This window comes from Centrocercus urophasianus, unplaced genomic scaffold (genome assembly GCF_019232065.1).
Source record: "Centrocercus urophasianus isolate 14NV4802_14NV808 unplaced genomic scaffold, USGS_Curo_1.0 seq_10, whole genome shotgun sequence".
In the NCBI taxonomy this organism is placed as follows: domain Eukaryota; kingdom Metazoa; phylum Chordata; class Aves; order Galliformes; family Phasianidae; genus Centrocercus; species Centrocercus urophasianus.
The window spans coordinates 55,175,353-55,198,967 of NW_024884142.1; the positions used below are offsets into that span (position 1 = coordinate 55,175,353).

General features: G+C 35.2%; 1 protein-coding gene across 1 annotated transcript in view; it reads left to right on the plus strand.

Moving 5' to 3' along the window:
* SYNE1 (spectrin repeat containing nuclear envelope protein 1) overlaps positions 1–23,615 on the plus strand; it is a 274,529-nt gene that overhangs the window by 203,768 nt on the left and 47,146 nt on the right. The window contains exons 104-120 of the mRNA XM_042812608.1: positions 1,019–1,219; positions 1,887–2,060; positions 2,479–2,610; positions 4,352–4,548; positions 5,777–5,909; positions 6,239–6,421; positions 7,077–7,226; positions 8,287–8,463; positions 11,324–11,479; positions 13,683–13,838; positions 14,546–14,716; positions 15,853–15,986; positions 17,388–17,592; positions 18,736–18,918; positions 20,025–20,171; positions 21,220–21,374; positions 21,706–21,853. Coding sequence (XP_042668542.1) covers positions 1,019–1,219; positions 1,887–2,060; positions 2,479–2,610; positions 4,352–4,548; positions 5,777–5,909; positions 6,239–6,421; positions 7,077–7,226; positions 8,287–8,463; positions 11,324–11,479; positions 13,683–13,838; positions 14,546–14,716; positions 15,853–15,986; positions 17,388–17,592; positions 18,736–18,918; positions 20,025–20,171; positions 21,220–21,374; positions 21,706–21,853 — 2,802 coding nt within the window. The remainder of the gene's footprint in view (positions 1–1,018; positions 1,220–1,886; positions 2,061–2,478; positions 2,611–4,351; positions 4,549–5,776; positions 5,910–6,238; positions 6,422–7,076; positions 7,227–8,286; positions 8,464–11,323; positions 11,480–13,682; positions 13,839–14,545; positions 14,717–15,852; positions 15,987–17,387; positions 17,593–18,735; positions 18,919–20,024; positions 20,172–21,219; positions 21,375–21,705; positions 21,854–23,615) is intronic.

Sequence of the window (23,615 nt, forward strand, 5' to 3'; positions counted from 1 at the left end):
TAACCCGCTTTTTTATCCTTTTGTTCCTAGAGCCTCCTGCTTATTTTCCCTGTCATGTTATTTGTAGATACCCCAATCCCTTTACTTCAGTTTTTAAAAAAGCTTTCCCTTTGCTTTTGTACCATTGTGCTTTGCACAGTTCTCTCCTTAAACCTGGGAGAGAGGGCAGCAGTTCCAATGTGGGTATTTTGTTCCAGTACTGTATGGTCCTAGAAATATTTTAATTTCTTGATTTTTGTATGCCTTGCCCAAAGTTTTTGCCCAGTGTGACTCTTATCTTATCTTCACAATCAGACATATCTTCTGAGAATATAGATCTCAAAACCAAAATAGTTAAATAGTCTTGCCTTCAAATAAAGGAAAAAATCTGTATGCTGTTCTCACTTCAGTAGTTGATGTATGCAAGTTGACAAATAGCAACAGAAACTTGTTCTTCCAACTGGCTGATTTTGCATTTGACAGAATAGGCACACTGTGAAAGTATATACTACGCTTTTCTACACTGTACTGTTCTATTCTGTTACTCTTGGGCTTAGTTTGGTTTTTTTTTCTATAGGTAGTATGTACCTTGCTCGCTAAAATTAGTTGCTCCGGCACAGATCTCTTCCTGTGCTGAAGCAGGTGATGAAGACAAGCCTGACTGAAATGCTTGTACTTTGTGTAGCCATGATGGGGTCAGTACAGCACACTACATTATAAGAAGCAGAACATAAACAGCATCTTCAGTTACAGCGCCACACTTGTCTGGTTTTAGAGGACTCTTACTCCTTTGCTCCTTACTCTTTGGGATTCTGCTATCTTTGTTCCCTGAACACACCTGAAAAAGTTCCAGGTGCTGCTTGCTTTTTCTCTCTTTAAATGCTAATTAGTTTACCATTTAAGTTGGTGTATCAGCACTGTCTTTTTTATCTATGAATAGTTATTACTGTGCTAGCATTGAGAGAAATAGAATACAGTGACAGAGATGTGGCTGCTATGTAGACAAATAAGCTAATCATTGATGCTTTTTGCCTCCAAGGATATGTATGATGAGGTGATGATGATAATTGGATCCAGACGGAGTAACCTGAACCAGAATCTGGCTCTTAAGAGGCAGTATGAGCGGGCTTTGCAGGACCTGGCTGATCTGGTAGAAACAGGCCAAGAAAAGATGGATGGTGACCAGAAAATGATAGTTGCTTCTAAGGAAGAGGTTCAATCACTACTTAACAAGCATAAGGTAAGAAACTGTGGCTTATTTCACTGATAATGACTGCAAGGCTGTATACACTAAATTGCTAGTCATTACTTCCTAAATGTTTAGGACCTTTTCTTAATTGTGAGCTGGTGTAAATCAGGATATGTTAAAATTACTCTATTTTAAATTGTAATTAATGAACTGTTCTGACCACATGACTTTGAAATGCTCTGTTGCCGGTAAATACAATTGGATTATAGTTTCTTCTCCATTTTAAAAACAACTTCCTATTCTTGTGCTATCATGCTACATATCAATTTTATCAATCACTCAATTTTTTTCCATTGGAAATTTAAGTTTGCTAATAACATCCACAATATATAGTAAGACTATGCACAGCAAGTCCGTGTTTTTTGGTGTGGCAGAATTTTTAAATGGTGTATATCTGATTTAAGCTATTTTTGTTTGTAGAATTAGAGTACTGAATTTGCATGTAAAGAGTAACCTCTTTCTTTCCATAAAAAGACAGTTGTCCTGTTTATATTACATGTTGGATTTTGTGAATTGTTATTGGAGGGAAAAGTTTACAATTCTGTATCTGTCTATACTTGATCATAATGCTCTTGTCTTAAGTTGTTGTTTTAGTAGTAATAAATTGAAGAAAAATTGAACTTTTCTTCTTTTATTTTCTTTTTCCCTTCTCTATCAGGAATATTTTCAGGGGTTGGAGTCTCACATGATCCTGACAGAGACACTCTTCAGAAAGATGAGTAGTTTTGCCCTTTTGAAGGAAACTCGATCACATTCAGAACTAATGACACAAGCTTCAACTGTATTAAAGCTGGCACATAAACGAGGTGTGGAACTGGAATACATTCTAGAGGTAATAATTCCTTTGATCTTTTTTGTATGTCCATCATAATCTATTACCAGTACATCCTACAGTGGTTTTCTATGCCTGAACTGAATTGATGGATGTCTGTCCTACTTGTACATACAAGGAGATCACATGTAATTTTGAGGGCAGCATGTAATTTTGTATTGAGAACTTCAAGTGACCCAAATTGGGTTCCTTTAAATTTGAAAGAATTGCTAAGCTTTATGTGACAAGCATATTCTGACCAAAAGCTATGCTTGATGCAAAGATGGTGTTTTCCTGTAGATTTTTAAGACATTTTCACTGCTGTTTCTGTACATTTGCAGCATTGCAGCTATAGTATTTTAGATTGAGAAAGTAAGTAATATATTTAAAATTTACTCAGGTATAAAAAGTATAGACACTCAGATATTTTTACCTACAGACTTGGATGCATCTTGACGAAGATTACCAGGAACTTACCAGACAACTGGAGTCTGTCGAAGGTAACATTCCCACTGTTGGTTTGGTGGAAGAGACGGAAGACAAGCTCACAGAACGGATTAAACTTTTTCAGGTACTTTGTAGTTATTTTGTATTGAAAAGTTTGATGGAAGGGGACCTTTGTCATGATTCTAGCTGGAGTCCAGTTGGAAGGACAGTTGGAATGGATCAGATCAGAGAAGACTTTGGAGACCTTCGAGGATGAAGATCCTACAGCCAGGCTGAGGGCCAGTTGCAGTGCTGCACTACTTCCTACTGAAAAAATTTCATATGATGTCCATTCTAAACCTTCCAACTTGTATCTTTGTGACCATTATCATTTTTATGTTGTGTGACACTACTAAGAAGCATTTATTACTATTGTATTTTTAATGCTACTTTAAATAGTTATGGGCATTTGTTAGACTAGCCTTCAGTCTTCTACTTGCCAACATAAAACAAGCATGCCTCCCCAACTCTCCTTTTAAAGGTGTGCTACAGATCCCTAAATGTCTTAGTAGCTATCCAAAAGACCTGGACCAGTTTCTGCTTTTTGAAGTTGGTGAGAGGTGAGGACAGGGCAAAATTGGATACACTAGGTATAGTCTTACCAGCACCATATAGATAGCGATAATAAAATAATGTAAGTCTGCTGACCACACACCTACTAATATATGTCAGTGCTGTGGTTAGCCACATTAGTGATGTAATTGTTATGATAGATGCAAGGCTAAATATACCAGCTGTTCCCATTCTAGCCTGTACTTAGAAAGAATGCTATTCTGCGCAAGGTGCAGAATTCCTATTTCATTTTGAACATTCTCTGGTTCCTGCCTTATTGAGATTTCAATTTTATCAAAGAGCCTCTGGACTGCCTTTTTCTGTGAATGTGTCAATTACTCTCTATATATTAGTGCCATCTACTAATTTATCACAAGAATGCTCTCTATTATTATCTAAGATGTTAAAAATGTTTGGACTCCAATATCAACAATCCTTGGAGTACATTGCTGATTACTGACTGCCAGCCAAACTTTAAGCCTTTGATCAATACTTTTTGAATCCAGCAGTGTGAGCTGTGCAACATTTCTCCAGCCTTCACTCTCAGCTTCCAGAGGAGGGTGCTGTGGGAGCCAGTATCAAAAGCCAAACAGAAATCAGTTTCATCCACAAAGTACTTCTATCAGAGAAGATAGTCCATTAGCCAGTCCATATAGAGTATTCCTGATTGCTTTTTTCCTCTTTTTTTGTTCTTGGAAATGGAGTCCACGATCCTTCTAGAGAGCAAGATGAAGCTAGTCAGCCTGCAGTTCATTGAATTATCTTCCTCTTTCTTACCTGCAATAACAGCTAGTAGTTTAAATACAGATTTTTATACCACATCCTGTTTTTTTTCAGTCTGTTCTCAGAATGAGAGTTCTGATCCAGTGCTTTTTTTGTCTTGTAGTATGCAAAGTACTTTGGATGTTCTTGCTTTGTTTTCAGAAAGATGTCTGACGTATTTTTCGTGCAAATTTACTTTCCATTCTTTTCTAATCTGTATTTACTATTTACTGTTTCTTACCAGACAGCTTTCTGCTTTTTTAATGCTATGAGGAGAACTTAAAGCAATATATTGTGTGGAAGCAGCTATTAACTATCGGCATTGGTTTTGCTTAGATTAAAAATTAATCAGATTATCTGCTTTATTGGTTTCAGTGAGTTCTAGAGAGGGAAAAAAAATATGATGTGGTAACATTGGACATGCTACAAAATGCAATAGAAGGAAATGGAATATTGAGAAAGCATAGCTGTATAAACTTGCAGAGCTAATTTTCTCTCCTCTGTCATTACAGCGTCTGAGATCTAACCTGACTGAATATCAGCCTAAATTATATCAGGTGCTGGATGATGGGAAAAGGCTACTTTTTTCTGTTAGTTGCTCAGATCTTGAAAGTCAGCTGAACCAACTGGGAGAGCACTGGCTAAGTAACACCAGCAAGGTTAACAAGGAACTGCACAGGCTGGAGACAATACTGAAGCACTGGACAAGGTAATCACAAAATCATAGGTGTTGGAAGAGACCTCTGGAGATCAGACAGTCCAACTCCCCTTCTAAAGCAGGTTCTATAAATTAGGTAGCACAGGCAAGTATCCAGACATGTTTTGAATATCTCCAGAGAAGGAGATTGCACAGTGGGCACCTGTTCCAGCGCTCCCTCATCCTTAAATGCTGATACAGTGAACAGTATAAGCTGCTTTAATTACACTGTTGAACTCAGTTGTTCTGAACCCAGAACTTTTATATTCCACGTTTAAAGGAAAGTTCTTGGAAATACATGTGATGGTTCAACTCAACTAAAATACTTCTATTACATACAAGTACCATCATATTCTCTTATGTACAATAAAATACATACCTGATAAGAATCAGTGGGAAGAAGTGGGAAGGCATATAGATAACTAAATTAGAAGCCCCTTTTCCAGCATTGAGGGAGGGTGTATTCTTTGCTAAATACCACGAGTAGCCTCAGCACAATCTGGTATTGCCATTGCTGGATTCTTGGAGTTCTGTGTCATTGCATGTTGGGATGGGAACATTTAACTGCCTTTAGCAATGTTCATATACTACTTTTGAAATGCATTCTCTAACACATGTAGAAGATTTCTTTATTGTTTTTCATAATGTCTCTGGCTTGTTGTCTTACTAGCCTTTCAAGAAAGATACATAAAATGATTTTATGTGTATAAAGTTTATGTAAAGTCATTCTCATTCCAACGTTTACTTCGCATATGGAATGATGTGGAGATAAGACAAAAAAAAAAAAAAAAAAAAAGCAAAAAACACAAAAAAAATCCATTAAATTTCTGATCTGATATAACACACTCTAAAGGTTTTGAAAGGCTGAGCCTTCTCGTGGAAAGCAGAAAAGGTGATTGTGTGCTATGGGCTATGGCACTGTTACAGCTCCTCTGAATGGTTCGATGGACTAGTTCATAGTTCTTCATTAGACTTAGTTTTTCCTAAAAGATAAAAAGAAGTCAGTGGTAGGAATCATGGATGTAATTGTTAAAATATGAACAGTGCGGTACCTTACCTTTCTTAAAAATTAAATCATGCTTTTCAGAAATCATGAAATCATGAAATTTGATGAGAAAGAAAAAATCTGTTTTTTAAAAATCTGTTATAGGGTATTTTCTTCTAACACATGGAAGAGACTACTCTTTTGGAAGCAAGAAGTTGCAATGAGTGTTTTAGTTTTCTGTAAACATTTTTACAGGTACCAAAGTGAATCAATTGAACTGACACACTGGTTACAATCTGCAAAAGAGCGTCTTGATTTCTGGAGTCAGCAGTCTCTGACAGTTCCTCAGGAACTGGAAACTGTTCGAGACCATCTGAATTCCTTTTTGGTAAGTTATTCGTAGGTTTAGGGCACCATTTTTTCCCTCAGATTACAAGTAAACAGCTTAACAATCATACTCCAGGAGGAATACGAAAAAAAAAAAAAAGTATTTTGCTGAGTTTTCCTTCCAAAAGCTGATGTTTTTGCACATTCGTAACTGAACGATTTTTATGATTGAAAAACAATTTTTTGTATTCACTTTACAGGAAATATAACTGGTGAACTCTAATAGAAAGATGATATTTTTAAAGAGAAATGAGGATATTCTTAGTTTTCTGAGATTTAATGCTTAAGTACAGTAGTTGCTTATTTCCACAAAAACGATTCTGCTTATAGGAGTTTTCAAAAGAAGTGGATGCTAAATCTTCACAGAAATCTTCTGTACTGAGCACTGGGAACCAGCTCCTCAGACTGAAGAAGGTAGATACAGCAGCGTTGCGTGCAGGATTGTCCCACATTGACAGTCAGTGGACAGAGCTGCTCTCACAAATCCCAACAGTACAAGAGAAATTGCACCAGGTAAGAAAGAACAATGGAGGCCTCTAATATTCCAGAAAACTAAAATCATACAGTTGGCTCCTTCTCTGAAATTTGGTTGCTTCCAGATTGTCTTTATCCATTTGAGAAAAGACAGGAACAACATTATCTCCACTTCAGAGTGGAAAAGCCTACACTCGTATCTATATCCTGTCTACCCATACTGCCTAGCACTAACTGATGCTAAACTGAAACTTTCCCAGTTGCATTTGTTAAATTTTAAGTAACAAGCAGGTAAGCTTTTTTAGAAAGATTGGTGTACTGTTTGGAAAAAAAGTGCTGCTCCTGTCAGCTTGTTTTCTTCAGAAGATGTTTTTGTTCAAAACCTAAAGACTGGGTAGTCTGTGGAAGACAAAGTTAAAATGGAATCTTTAGACTTGTATCGTGAAGAATGGAAATAAGAAGCCTTTAATAAAACATTTTCTTACAAAGATGCATGAAGCTATGCATTATATTTTTTATTGAGAGCTTTCAATTTTTTTTTCTCTTTATTATTTTATGAATTTCAGTAATATATTTGGGGTGTAGAATAATGATAACAAAAGCAAGGAAAAGAATATGTACTATGGTAATGCAAAGCAAGGAATTACTGTTAACTTTCTTCTCAGCATTTATTTTAATTCTGTTATTTCTACAGCTGCAGATGGACAAAATTCCTTCTCGCCATGCTATCACTGAAGTTATGAGCTGGATTTCCCTGATGGAAAATGTTATTCATAAAGATGAAGAGAGTATAAAAAACATAATAGGACAAAAAGCCATTCAGGATTATATCCAAAAATACAAGGTATAGCATGGAAATATTATAAATTATATTTTCAAATTATGTCTGCTAAACATATATACATATGTGAAGTAGAACTGATTTAAGTAAAAAACAAAAATATATTGTGGAAATGTTAAAATTGTACAATGATTAGAACGGAGTAACTTTTGATATAGTGGAAAAGAAACAAATTAATTTTACTCTGCTGTTTACTTATGGCAGGAATTTATTTTTTAATATGCTTACCTTAATATCCAGGTAATTAAAAACACCTTATTAGATGTAGCTTTTGTCCAAAAACAAAATGCACTTTGCAAATAAGATTTTGCAAGTTCCCTGCATAGCCTGTTCTAGAAAATATGCACTGCTTTACGGGTGAATCAGTTCATCAATATCTGCAATGAAAATGAAAGATGGTATATCTTGAGCTAACTATTACGAAAGAGAGCAAATAAAATGTAAGATTTTTCCAGATCAGTAATACTCCTGTAATAGATCTGTACCCAGGAACTCTATTCTCACTGTCAGAACAGTTTTATTCTTTTGAAGAATATGTATTATGATGCATTCCAGATGTTTGTACAAGTTACATGAAACATGAATAACTCACATTCAGTCCTTTTAAGACAAGAGTCTTAAAAGATTGCTTTACTTCTTGGTTATTCTTCTCTGTTTATAGGAATACTTTCCATAATACCTATTGGTGGAGTAGAAAAAGAAAAAAAACAACTGAGACTAAGTGAAGTGAATAGAACTAATAAACACTCTTTCTTTCCTTCTTTTTTTTTTTTTTTTTTTTTTGTTGTTGTTGTTGTTGTTGTTGTTGTTGTTGTTTTTGCTCACATGTTCATTTTCTCTGGGGGAAAACAGGCAATTTCTTAATTCCCAAGGCAGTGTACTGCTATTTTAGTTCTAAATATTTAAAAGAGAAATATCAATGTTTTTAATTACTGTTCAGATGCTAGAAAAAGCTTAAGCAAGATTGTAGTAGGGATGTAATTTGTGAATGTTTTTCTCCTGTGTTCTGAAGGATACTAAGAAATGATTACATTTTTTAAAGTATTATTTCCTTCTTTTCTAGGGTTTCAAGATAGATTTAAATTGCAAACAATTGACTGTAGACTTTGTGAACCAATCTGTGCTACAAATTAGCAGCCAAGATGTTGAAAGTAAACGTAGTGACAAAACTGATTTTGCAGAACAGCTCGGAGCAATGAATAGACGTTGGCAGATTCTACAAGGCTTGGTAACAGAAAAGGTAAAGAAAACCTCCAGCTGCTCTGTTGAGAACTTTAAAAATGCATGCAAAAATGAAATAGTAATGGCTAGAAGTCTCTGCAGGGCATCTGGTCCAACCTCCTACTCAAATAGAGCTAACTTTACAGTTGGATGAGATTGCACAGGGTCTTGCTTTCATGACTTCTGAAAATACACAAAGGTGGATTTTTCACAAACTATCTTGGCTGCTTGTTCCTGTACTTAAACATTGTCCCCTATCTCACTGTTCCACTGGGGAACAGGTTTTTGCCGTATGCCCAATCAGAATTCCTGTTAACTTCAGTCTGTTTCTTCTCTTTTCTCTGTGCACCTTGAAGAAGAGTTTAGCTCCATTTCTCCATAATCATAATGAGTAGAAGAGTGCAATGAGACCCTTTCTTAATGTTATTTTCCCCAGGCTAAATTAAGTGAGTCTGTTCTTATAAGTACTTTACTCCAGCTCCCTAAGTGCTTTAGTGCCTCTTCACCAATTTGTCAATTGAGAAGGCCCAAAATGGGTTACCAGAGTCAAGGAGAAGGGAATAATCTATTTTATTGTCTCGCTGTGTGTGCTCCCCATAGTAGATCCCAGATATAGTTAGCCTTCGTCAGTAATGGTCTACAATGCTGCTTTATTGCTTGTGTTCAAATTATTGTTCTTCGTAGCCCTTGTTAGCAAAGTTGCTTTCTGCCAACCTGCATGTTACCATGCCCAGGATGAAGGACTTTACCATTTACCTTTGCTGAATTTCTTGAGGATTCACAAGCATATTCTTCCATCTTGTTGAACTTTCTCAGTGGCAGCTCTGCTCTGCAGCTTATCAATGACTTCTTCTAAATCAGTGTCATCTGTGAACCTGGTGAGAATACAGTTCATCATGTTGTTCAGTTTATCAATTAAGATATTAAACAATATCAAATTTAAGAATCACCATGTTGATCCGGCAATCTTATAAGTGCCTGCCAGATAGACATTGAAAATTTTTACCACTGGCCTTTAAAGCATTGCTAAAGCCAAGCTGAACAGTATCTACTACTCTCCATTTGCTGTTTATGTCATCATAGAAGGCAATCAGTTATTTCTGGCTGAATTTGCTCTCATTAAGACTACAATTATTGCTACTTCATGCAGATGGAAATGATCTATTACAGAATTTGAAATACAGCCTTTTTCTATTCACCAGAAACTTCCTCCAGCCACTATGACTCTTTAAATGTGATAGCAGCCTTACAATGACATTGGCATCCTTGTACACATTCTGTCTAGTTCTGTGGACTGCTATACATACAGCTTATTTAAGTAGCTCTTAACTCATCTCTCCTCTCTCATAGCTAGTACCTCAGTCTGCCTATCCTGGTTATATCAATATTCTGTATCATGACATCATCTTATGCTGTTGGATGCAGAGGCACAGTACACTGCGGAGCTGCAATTCTTGTTTTTTGGCAGTCTCACATGAGTTCTGATTCTCCAAGATGAAGATACACTGAGATGTACTACATTTCCCAAGAGCTTCAATATGATCTCTGATTCTGGAGGATTTCCAGGTTCCATCAATGCAGCGAGCAGCACAGTCATAGCCTTCCTCTCTCTTTCATTTGAATTATGAATTGTAACTCTCTTTTTTATTATTATCTTACATTCTTTTACCATTTGTAGTAAATTTCTTCTATCTCCTTATCTTAATTGGGTCATTTTTTATTCCTGCTCCCGCAGAAGGGGTGAAAGGGGCCCTCTTGCCCTGTTGTACTTGAAACTGCAATGTTCCCAAAGGACCTGGGAGACATGAGAAGGAGATCTTGGCAGTAGAATCAGAGTGAAGGAGGCACTGTGTGGCTCAGACTATTCTGTGGTTTCCTATTATGTGCTGATGCATTTGTAATGATTAATAGGAAGATTTCTCTACTTCACTAGCTAGCTTCAGCTAAAATTTTGCTTTCCCAAGACCAGCCCTGCACAGCCAGGAATCCACTTCCATTCACAATTCTTTTTCTTTTTTATATCAGTAAGAAGCTCTCAGTTCTGCCGAAGCCTCCAAACTATGTCACGCTATTTCCTTGTAGCCTAGGATTTATCTTTCTGTGACTTGAGGATGTTGTCTTTGAACATCGTCTGTCTTCTCCTTTGCCCTTCTGTACAGCCTCACATGGCATCATGTTTATTGAACAAAACAAACATTACTATACCAAACTATTCTAAGTAATTTTAATCTATTACTTGTTTTCCTTGCTTCACTCAGTTGTCTTGTCACTATGGTCAGCTAATTAAGATGACTCATTCTCTAGAGCTGTTTGTGTGAATGCTTTTTATGTTAATACTGCCAAATTCAAATTCTGCTTTTGTTATTTAGCTGTTTTATATTATCTTTCAAAGAATAATTTGCTATCCAATTTCCACTGAATTACACCTAGATCAGAAAAATCAGAGTGACTTTGAAGTGGCCAGTTGCCAAAGGAAGTAATATAAATTGTCATCTTTATCAAATGTATAAGCAAGAAATAAATAATGTATTTTCACATACTTAGTTATATCTGGGGAGTCTTGTGGTATATACCCTCTGAAAAGCATTCAGTTTCATAAAATATTCTGCCAAAGTGTTAGCTCTTTTCCATGCATCATGATTTTTGAATAAGTTATGCATATAGAATCATTCCTGGATGAAGCAGATTTGTTTTTTTAAATTATGAACTCTTTTCAAATAGCAAATTTATTTCAATTTGAATACATATAGTGTTTTTAAATTCTGAAAGCATTACTGAATTCTGAGGAGCAGGTCAGCATTGATTTTTACTGATTTATTTAACTGACCCAGAGTTAAAGGTAATTGTATAAGGAAGTATGCACTCATATTTCTTTGCAGATCCAGCTGTTGGAAAGTCTGCAAGAATCCTGGACAGAATATGAAAATAATGTGCAGTGCCTAAAATCTTGGTTTGAAACCCAAGAGAAGAAGCTGAAAAAACAACAGAGAATTGGAGACCAGGCTTCAGTACAGAATGCTTTGAAAGATTGTCAGGTATAAATCCATCCTAAATAACAATATTCTAATTCCAGTTAGAAACAGGACTTAATAAAACCCTGTGGTATTTGTATACCATTGAAGTCAGTGGCTAAATTTCTCTTTACTTCATTGAGAGAGAGAGATTTCATTTCTAAGGTGCAAAAGCTAAGGAAAGGAAGAAAGAGCATTAATGTCTGTCTCAAAGATGTTTAAAAGTCATTACTCTTTTGACACTCAGTATTAAAGTGTGGTCATTTCAGATATGTCAGGCCTATTGAACTTCAAAGGCTGTTAAAGGAAAATGTTCACTTTCTTCTTTGGCCTGTCATTTGGAACTTGATGTAGTGAAACACCGTGTTTGACTATTCAGAAACTTGTTTTTTCTGTCTCATCACTACCTTTCCTCTCCTGCCCCAATTATTTTATCCTTCTCCCCCTGGTACTCTTATTTCTTCAGGGCTACTTAAAGACAGATATAAGAGTGTATTTTTGTTTTCAAAATATGTTTGGAATCACACATACTCAAATATTCAGCTATCCAGAAAAGAGAACAATGTTGGACTCATTTTGCTTGCAAAAGAATAAAGAGTAATCTTAAGTAGAGTTGGCAAAGATTGCATGAGGAGAAGCTCAGCTATACAAAATACAGATCAGTTCATAACCATCTCAGTTTTTCACGCAAAATTTATACAAGACTACACAACAGTGAATAAGAATATGCTGTGGACTCTGGACATCTGACTAGGAATAGCACATATTTAAATAATCAGAACGTTGTTTCTGGAGCTGCCAGACTAGGGTTTATTGTAAATTTGCCAGTGTCTTAAGCACATATTTGATTTTGTAAAGACAAATATTTTATTAGGTCAGATATGTTAGAAATCATACTTTTATTTATTCCAAAGTTCTTAACTCAGATTTTCAAACTGGAGCCAATGCCTACTTTCAGTTAAACTGTCTTTATAATTTCAGCATAGTAAGCACATACAACTGAACCAAGTGTAATTTACTGCAGCCTGCCAGAATTGGCAAGTTATGCTTGCCTATAGTTCAAAGCTGAATCTAATTTATCACCTCTTTGGTTTCTTTTGGTCAGCAAAGTTAGCAAACATGCTTAGGTAGTCAGATATGAATGGCAGGACTTTGATCATCAAGAGAAACAAATTGTTTTAGAAGTAACAGTACCAGACACTCTCAAGTACCCCGTTCAACTAGTACAAAAGCTCCAGTTTATTGATTAACCAATGTTAGTTGCTGCCTAGTGTCATAATAATGAGTGGCACCTTTATTTTTCATCGCAGATCAGAAACAATAATGGATCTTTAATTTTTACATGACTTAAGAATGATTTAGTAGATATCTCTTTTCACAGAGAACCAGAAATATTTGCTGTTATTGATGTTTGAAGCTTTTGTCCATTTTGCCTTCTGAAGTTTGGAATGATTTTGTTTAAATCTAAATTACTCTTATTTCTGTTTGTTGAAAAGTTGAACTTGCTACTAGCAATTGAGAAGTGTTTCGTAAAAAAAAAATTGCTAGTAATAATTTTTTAAAATGTTATTCAAGGCTGTAATCTGGAACAAGATCATTGCCATAAGTTATAAACAAAAGTTTGAAATAATACAGAAGAAAACTGCAAGAATAAACATACAGCAAAGGCTCAGTCCTCAGGAAGGGGCTTTGCTGGGAAATGGCAAAAGAATAAAGATTGCACTTCGTGTAGGGAGGCGCAGCAATTTGACATGTTTCACTACGAAGTCATCTTGTCCTTTTCTTTGGATGGTAGAGGTTTTCCAGAACCTTGAGCCAATTTTGGATTAATTGAAAAGTCATCTGTGTTCTGGGACAAACTATGACACAGAATTTTCCCATGTATTCAAACTGCTAACCTATTTTTAATTAAATTTGGACTCTGTCATGTGAGCAGATGGTCACAGAAGAAGTTTAATGTAGAGGACATGCTTTTATTTAAAGACTTGCAACTGTGATTTAAAGGGACCTTAAAACATTCAGTAAAATTGCTAATGAGTTATGATTCTCTTGGGAATAAAAACAAGCAGACAACAAAGCATGTGTGTCTTTCCTATTTTTAATATTGTACAAACTGAGGAGAATATCATTATCTTTTTTTGTCCCAAGTCACTGTCTACCCAAGAATAGGAAAAAAATTAAAAAAAAAAAAAAAAATCTCAGGTGTCATCTTTTTTTTTCTTTTAAGGAATTAGAAGAATCGATAAGAGCAAAGGAAAAAGAATTAGAAAGCGTAGAAAAAAGCGGTCTGTCTTTGATACAAAACAAAAAGGAGGAAGCCTCTTCTGCTGTTTTGAATACACTGCAAGAAATCAATCATTCCTGGGCCAGCTTGGATCACATGGTAAAGCAATAATCAAACTTCCGAAATCAGAGCATATAGGAAAGGGATAAGTAGAAGTTTGTGGCTCATGTATTTCTTTTGTGTTGTAGAGGAAGAGATTATAAATTGTGTTTCTGCTTTCATCTGTCCGCAAGCTTGTGCATATATTCCACATAAGATGGATATATTATTTACTATTTTAGGATATTTTACATTCTTACAGTTGAAGCTTTTAGATGCCTCCTACTATTTAGTAGAAAAAGACCAAATGTAAGTAACTTCCATTTCAAGCACAAGTAAGGCAGAGTAAGAAGGAGATCAGTACTAGTTGTCATCATCTAAAGATTGATAACATCAATCCACCTTTCAGGTAGAATGCAACACATTAAGGTCAGACTGTCTACTGACTTTCCTAGGGTTACTTGCCTACCTCAGAGAGTCAAGAAATTTATTTTGAACCTTTTGAAGCAAGATAAAATGGACTTCATGTATCCTGAGTCCTTGCCATCCCACTCTTCTGTGACTTGATTCTACAGAACTGAACCTACTGCATAAGAACACAGTGCAAGCTGAACTGGCAACAGTGTAAAATGTTCTCCCTCCAACGGGTTTAAATTTAGGCATGCAGAACAAGTAGTATCTGAGATCAAAAGAAAGGGAATAATTTAAACAAAAGCAAATAACCTTTATGTTTCTCATTTACCTTACTTTTCCTCCTTCCCTCCCAGGTTAGCCAACTAAAGATACTGTTGCAGTCTGTTCTTGATCAGTGGAGCATTTACAAAGTAACTTATGAAGAACTAAATAGTTACCTGATGGAAGCCAGATATTCTTTGTCCCGCTATTATCTTCTTACCGGTTCTTTGGAAGCTGTGAAAGTCCAAGTTGATAACTTACAGGTAAACTGGAATACCATACTCTTCACATCCGTAAGGATGGATTTGAGGATGAATGTTGTCCTCATTTTATGGATGCAGATAAATATGCTTTTTAGTTGATGAATTATGGAAGTGTGTGGATACTAGTACGTTGACAATGTGAGGCATTTAGATGATGATTTATCTAATGGCCATTGCATGTTTTTTTCATTTTTCTAAATAAATAAAATAGTGATAGTTGTTTTCCTAGTACACTGGTGATGTTGTTTATATTCTGAGCTATAAGTGTTCCAAATACTTAAACTCCTTTTACAAAATTATGTCAGAGTGGATCAAGTTTAGGTAGATCAAGCTTTTGCTTCAAAGAAAGATGTTCTCAGCTTTCAAAAATCAAAAGTAATTATGCAAAGATTTCCAGATTTTTAAAGTAACAAGAACTTGCACTGATAATATTTACCAGCAAATTTAAGTTTGCATTATCATTTAAATATTTTGTGTAATTGGAAGATCAAACTTTCTGAACTGAGATATAAAGAACATCTGTTAACACACTTTATAGCCAATCCTCTATGTTTTCATTTATGTATTTATTTATTGCTTATCAGAGAAGAGTTTGAAAAAAAAAAAAAAAAAAAAAAAAAAAAAGTACAAAAAAATCACTTTTATTTTGAAGATATTGGATTTATGAATTAAGTCAAAGACCAATAACCATATTTTTGTAATAAACCTTTTTCATTTTTTATTTTTATTTTTATTTTTATTTTTATTTTTATTTTTATGCTGTTAATTTTTCATCTAGTTCTAGACAGGAAATGTTATTTAATTTAATATCTTTCATGAGTTTATTTCTGAAGGAGTTCCATGTACTTATGCAGTCTTTGCAAAAGTATTTGCTCAGACTAATTTCTTTTATAAAACTGTTACTTTTTTATAATAATTGGGTAAAAAATGTAGTTTTCGCTTCACCTGCCTTCTGGGTTAGATAGAGCTAGAAACAGTCTTCACATTAAACAACTTTCTAGTTAGACAAAACACAAGACATCTAGTTTTACGTTCATAATCTGTACAGTGCAATTGATACATAACATTTTAAAGCATTTGTACATCATATATCATTTGAAATACTTCCTGTGACTTCATTTTTCTATATGTTTTAGAGCCTACAAGATGAACTGGAAAAACAAGAAAATAGCTTACAGAAATTTGGTTCCATGACCAATCAGCTATTGAAAGAATGTCACCCACCAGTGACTGAAACCCTTACCAACACTTTGAAGGAAGTGAATATGAGGTAGAAAACATATTTTAGTTGAACTGTACATTTTGGATTCATTTACTCAGTTTACTCAATCATTTTTATTTTTATTGTTCTTTGCTATTTTATGTATTTTTATTTTTGTTTCTTGTTGTTTCTCCTTTTGCTAGGGAATAACTCTCATTTTGTCACAAATAACTAATGCAAGATTGTTTTCTCTAGCAAAGGACTTGGGCCTTACTGTCTGTAGCTTTGTTCTGTGCACGGCTGCAGTCAAGTCATCAACAAAGATGAATCCCATGCTAGACAATAATGCTGCACTTAAAGTTTTGAAAGTCTGTGACAAGTTTGGTTTGCTGCACGTATCAATTTCTCTAGGATTCAGCTTACAATTTCCAGTTGTAGGAATAGTGCGACAGACTCTTTATAAGATTTAAGTTTTTGCCAGTACTGTGCAAACAGCTTTCCCAACTTTAATCCAGACTAGAACCCGTCTGAAGATTTACTCAGTGAAGCTACAGAAAATGAATTCCAAGATTAAAAATTCCCAATTTGGGTGGGAAAACTGTTGAGTTTGGGCTTGGGTGTTTGGTTTATTTTGTTGTTTGTTTTTGTTTGTTTGTTTTGTTTTGTTATTTGGTTTTTGTTTTTTTTGTTTTTGTTTGTTTGTTTGTTTTGGTTTGGGTTGGGTTGGGTTGGGTTTTTTTTTTGGAAAAACATAATCATGCCTAACTTCCTTTGGTTCATCCTGTACTGGAAATAGGAATTGTGAAGAAATGATACTGAAAGATTTAATGGAACCGGTAGTAATGACTGAAAAAAAAAAAATAATAATAAATCACTTTACTGATCTTTTTATCTACAATTGAAAATACTGTGATGTCCCTTAGTAATTAAATAATGAGAAAATTTGGCAGAAACATTACATTTGAGAAAGCAACTTTTAAAGAGTGCCATTAGAGCCAGTAATTCAAAGAGGAATTAGAATAGAGGTTTATGAATTTATGTTGTATGTAATCTAGAACAGTTCTATGAGAGTTTGGGAGTAAACTGCTGCAGAATGTATGGTTTCATATTTACACCTGGTTTGGGCCTCTCAGGCCTTGATGTAATCTGGTGCTTGCAGTTCATGGCGAGTCGTGACTGGCTTTCTGTGACAAACCCAACTGTGCCAAGTGAAAATAGCAGGAGATTCACTTCAAAAAGTGCCATCAATCTTTGACCTCAAACGTTAATATGCAGCACCAGACCTAGCATAATATGTCAGAATGTCATATCAACATATTTATTTGATTTCTTTTTTGTCCCTGATGTCTGATAATCTGGATTATTACCAAATTTCTGAAAAGCCACAGCACTAAGTCAACAGCAGCAAGGAAGTGGGGCAGGTATAAACGGACTACTAGGCTTAGGTTACTTGTCTGATCTTTTCAACAGGTGGAATAACCTTATGCAAGAGATTGCAGAGCGACTACGTTCCAGTAAAGGTCTCCTTCAGCTGTGGCAGAGGTACAAGGACTGTTACCAGCAGTGCTCTTCTACTGTCCATTTACGAGAAGATCAGACCAATGAATTGTTAAAGAGTGCCACTAGTAAAGAAATTGCTGATGATGAAGTAACCACCTGGATTCAAGACTGCAATGTATGTTTACTTAAGCTTTATGCTTTTTCACATCTCTGTGAGCTAAAAGTCAAAACAGTTACTAAACAATGTAGTTGATGTATTGGAAGCTTGTGTACAAAGTTATTTCCTTTTGCTGAAGGATCTCATATTTGCAAGAGAGAGTTTTACCTCTACTATCCAAATCTCTATTCCTTGATGCTTTGTTTTCTCAGAATCTTTTTCTGAAGTCATCTCTCTGGAGAAGATGGATAAATTCTATCACTTATTTAGTCTTAATCCCCACTTACCAAAAGGTTTCTTGCTTTAGCTCTCTACCAAACCCACTGAGTTTTTTACTGTAGCCAGAAACATAGCAACCTTTGTCTGTATTTTCACTGGTCAAGGCTAATCACTTTTTCTGAATGAAAAGAGAGGTGTTTTCTGGATGTCATTTACATTCTTCCTTGATGTTCTTCCCTTTTCAAAAATACGTCTCAGAGCAGTAGGATAGTTTATCTCCTGTCTGTGATTACTTACATTTTGATATGTTTTGGTTAATTTAATTTTAAATTTTAAAAAAATTAAAATTGTATTTGTCTTAGGGTAAGAAAAATAATTGCAAAGAGAAAAATTGACCTGTTAGCGAGTTTTTTTGAACATTTCCTGCTATAATCTGCCTGACCGGCAATTCTGATAGTTCAGTCTGATATTTACTCTGTCATGATGTCACATTCTTTATCCATTACATTACACAATTTACAAAAGTTAATATTTAATCTTTCCTGGTAATTCATAATAGGATAAAAAGGGAGGCCTACTCAGACCTCAGTTGATCCACAGTGAGAGTTGCCACTGCTTAGGACCAGCATATCAGTAAATCCAAAGTATTCTTTTCAACAAGTGTTGCCTCATCAGTAACTCTGGCTTACTCAGTGACAGCTGAACAGTCACTTTTTTCTGTTCCTCTGCACACACATAATTCAAGAATTTTAATTCTGTATATCATTTCCTTTGTTTGCAGATTACCAGTGGACATTTTTGCATTGAAATATTGTAGTAAATATAAATTCTTTATGCAAAGGTGGTGTTTATTCATTTTGTTTCTTCTTTATAACAAGACCGAATAGCATGGGCTGAGTGTCAGGTTAACTATTCATCTCTTTATTCATTGTGTTGCCACAGGACCTTCTTGCTGATATAAAGACAGCACAGGATTCACTGATTGTTCTTCAGGAACTGGGAGAGGAGTTAAAAAGCCGGGTGGAGGCCTCAGCAGCAGCAGCTATACAGTCTGATCAGCTGTCTCTAAACCAGAATCTATTAGCCCTAAAACAAGCTCTATGCAAGCAACAAACTATACTTCAGGTATGCAGAGAGTGCTTTCAATTTTTGTACCTTTTCATCCTGTTGATCCTGAAAATACCTAGATTACCCAAAGCCACCTGGGAAAGAGAGTAATGTTACCTGTTCATCTGCATTTTCCAGACTTTCCTGGAAGCCAAAGCAGAAAGTAGAAAATATGCTGAAGTGAAATACAGAGACCTTGTAAGAAGGTCCATGTTTTGGGAAGTGGATAGCAAATCTCACAGGGGAACGCATGTATCTGGAATGCCAAGGCTACATTCTTTTGAGAAGACAATAGTAGTGCTAATGTCTGGATTCACTACTACTGCTTTCCCACAGACAGACTCCTCTCTTCCCAGCTTGTTCTTTAGTGTTAAAACGAATGATGGAAGATTCAAAACAAGTGTGTAGCAGTAATTCCTACTAACACTGGTGACCATACTGACACCTATGATTTGTCTCAAAGCCTGTACATTAGATGTTGCTAATTGCTTCTGTCACTAAAGTACAAACTACTTGGCACTAAAGAACAAAGATGGAGTAGCAGAACGTGTTCATTTAGGGAAATATATGGATGAGAAGGCAATAAGGTAGTAGCTTCTGTTTAGGTGACAGAGGATATGCCAAGAAATTCAGTGTTGTCTAGAATGTGATCATTAACGTAACGAAACAAAACAGAAGGCAGATTTTTTCATTTCAAATTTCAATAACAGAAACTGGTGGTTCTCTTTGTTCACAAAATAAATTAAATTGAGGAAGTACTTTTATAAAAGGAAGTTAGAGAAGATTATCTGTCTTAGAATAAGGAAGTCTTTGTACTGAAATGCTGCCTTTTTGCAATGATCAAAAATCTAATTTTCTCACCTGGTACAGGCATTACAGCAAAGTCTTTATGATAAATTAATAATAATTTATTTTTTTTAAAAAAACAACATATCTACAGTCTGTAAGCTGTGCAACAGTTGCAATTGCTCCTAGCCTGTTATCACCTATATAGCTGTATATATATAGCTACAAATACATCCCATTATAGCTGTATATCTATAATGAGAATAATCGGGAGCATAACAGCAATCTGGATGATATGTAGCTTAAGTTATTAAATCCTGGGACATTTCTGATTGAAGGCCGGTGTATTGAACTATCAAACGTTTGCTAAGAACCTGCAAGATCTTGAGACCTGGGTAACAGAAGCAGAAGCAAAACTGAAAGGACAGGATCCTGGTCACGCATCTGATCTCTCAGCAATACAGAGCAGGATGGAGGAACTCAAAGTGAGTAACAAATGAGAAATTGTTCTTCTTTTATGTTAGCCTGGTTAATTTACATATAGTATGCACAAATATCATAAGTACTCTCTATACATATTAAGGAACTGTTACTCATGCAAAGTAAGACTGAGGAATTTGAAGTTTGATGGCAGCCAGGAAGTGACTGTTGCAATGTCTCTGGACAAAGAAGAAAAGGAAAAGCAGACTCTTTAGATAAAAATGAATATCAAATCAAAAATGGGGAGGGAATTTTTTATTTTTGGGGGGGGGGGGGGGGGGGTGTTCCTTTATTTTATTCTTTTCTCAACTTATTTTGAATGTACAAAGTTCCTTACTCATTAATATTTGTATTCTATTCAAGAACCAGCTCATCTATTCCTTTTTGGTATCTTGTTAGACTGAATTATGATGAATACTGTGTACAATGTAATATATATCTCTAAGCTCTTAATCTCTGTGTTTTGGCCTTTTTTTTTTTTTTTTTTTTTAGAGGCTCTGAGAGGAAGTTGATAGCTTTTGTCATCTAGGCTGATATTTTTTCATTTTAACCTTCAGTTAACATTTCTTTTACAATTAACTAAATATACATGTTATTCCACTTTTGGTATGCTAATAAATGTACATTTTCCTAAATTAACGATCTGGATATTTCTGTACAGTAAAACATTATTTATTTATTTATTGAAAGGGTGAATAAATTCAATGTGGATTTGCTAGCCTAGCATTCAGTTTAAGAAACAAGGATAAAAGCTTGCTTCAGGCACTGTTCTACTTTTGCATTTGTGAGACATGTATTCTGAATTTAGCAATATATGCAAGCAAAATTTGAGTTTACTTCTCATTTCCTATTTAAGCATTATCTTAATTCTTCTGGTCTGAGACTAAAGAGGCAGAAAACTGGAAATGAATTTTTTCCCTGGCATAGGAGTTACTTTGCTGCCTAATGGCAACCAAGGCCATTCCAAGTTTATTTGAGTGCTAGCTCAGTCTGTAGTAGTATAGTAGTGTAATTATCAAATCTCCTTGTTATCTCTTTTATTGCTTGTTGCAGAGTCAGATGTTGAAGTTCAGCAGCATGACCCCAGATTTGGACCGTCTTAATGAGCTGGGTTACAGGCTTCCTCTGAATGATAAAGAAATCAAAAGAATCCAGAACCTGAACAGGCAGTGGTCTCTGATCTCGTCTCAGACTACAGAGAGATTCAGGTGGGAATAGCTATAGATTGTTGCATAGCTTTTTCCTAAATTATAATAGCTAAAAAGTATACTTTTTAATTAACCGATCCTCCTCTTCTGGTATACTTAAGAGAAAAGAATGAAGTTAGTGAGTTGTGATTTTGCCACAAATCAGAATTTGACATAAGGAGGAAGAATTTATATATATGTATATGTATGTTTAGTGTTACCTAAATAAATAAATCATGCAACTGGCTGTGAAAAAGCAGCACTGTTTTCACTGCTTGAAAATTCATTGTAAGACTCAGTTCTGTGTGTGAGAACAGGAGACCTCACCTGGATTCATCTTTCTTTTTTCCAGTAAGCTGCAGTCTTTCTTGCTACAGCAGCAGACATTCTTGGAGAAATGTGAAACTTGGATGGATCTATTAGTTCAGACTGAACAGAAGCTGGCAGCAGAGATTTCAGGAAACTACCAGAGTCTTTTAGAGCAACAGAGAGCACATGAGGCAAGTCACTGTGTGTATTTAAGCATTATTACAACCATGTAGAGTACATCAATATTCAATTTATACATAACTGGAACTCGCATTCTTTTGTGGAGTAGTATAATAGTAGGTTTTGAATTACGTTCCTATCATCTTTTGAATATATCTTAATTTAAAAACAACAGCATGCAAATATATCAGTGTTAGCCAGTTAGGAGGAGGGCTTGGTTTTCTGTCTGCCTTTTTTATACAATATATTGCTGTTTCTCTAAATGCTCATTCTATGTACGTGGTGTGCTTCAGGTTGATTTGCACGAGAGGAATCAATGCTTTATTGGTCTTCTCATAAGATATAACTATCCTCACACGTTTTGCCCCTTTGCCTTCAGTCCTACTTGGATATTTCTGTTCTTTTGTTTTATTCTGGTTTTGTTCATTTGCCATTAAATTACCAACACACGCAGCATCTGAAAAACATGTTAAAGGAAGACTTTTCTGTCAAAAACTGAGATATATATTACTCATCGTGCTGCCTCCATTTGTGTTCCTTTTGGAAGCAGTTCCTGGTTTTCTTGGAGCAAATTGATTTGATCTTTCCTCTGTGCTGGAGTCGTTTGCAGACTTTTTACAAGAGATTAAGAACTAGCTTAGCTTTTGCTGCAGAGAAAAAAGAAGGATGCCTAGCAGATTCTTTGGTGATGTCGAGCAGTGCACATTTTTTCTCCACATTGTTACTGCCAGGAATCTTGGTGAACATTAAGTAAGACAAATCAATTTTCATACCAAAGTTCCCATGTGGCAAACAATATTTCATTTCCCACATTTTTTTCAGCTGAAATACCAAGATACTCAGGAAAGATCACAGAGGAGTCATGTCCTTTTGCCCCTTGTGTCTTATATTTGACAGTGTTTGGATGGGTTTTTGATAGCAGAAATTACTTCACAATCTTTTTTTACTTACTTCATTATACATTTGCTTTAGCATTTAACTGCATTTGCTTTTGCAAATCTTATCCATTCCATTTCATCTCAGTGCCACCAGCATTAACTGGGCAGTGAATCTTTGTAATTTGTGATGTCTCTCTTTTTGAGATTTAAATGTTCAGAAATTGATTATTTACTACTGTTGTTATGTTCAATCACAGCTATAATTCTTGAAAGGAGTTAGCAAGGATCTTTTTGCATGCAGTTGCACATACTTTGAGATCTTATACTAATTCCCTGTTAAAACCTGGCTCTGCTTCAGCTAGCTGAAACATTTCACTCAGATGAGTGTTATTCAGGCAGTCTGAAAAAGCTTTACTTCTTTCAGCTATGTAGAGTCACTTTTCAGAATGTAGAGAAGGAATATCCATTTCGCTAAATGCTGCATTTCATCAACAAAAAATGTTGAATTTTTTTTTTTTTAACACAAAGTTTTTTGACATTTTATGTAATTTCAATATATTTCATGGTCAGTGTTCTTTGCAGTGTCTTCTGATGCTCATGAAGAAATCAGTTTCCACTTCTCCCAGCTGCAAGAGTTTCAAATGTAAATTTCTTGAGAGGATTTTCCAGATTGTTTTTCTGTGCTTTCTTGAAGAAAATGAGAAAATACTGTTTCCACATGTATTCCCAGAATGGATGTTAGGATGCATCCAGTTCTGTTACCAGCTTTCCAGTACTGACTCTTAATTTTGCTAGTATTTATTTGAACAGGATTACAGCTATATCAGTGGTCTTATTTCCAAATAACTTCCTACTGAAATTTTCAAACCATTTTCCAAATATCATGGCTAACTCT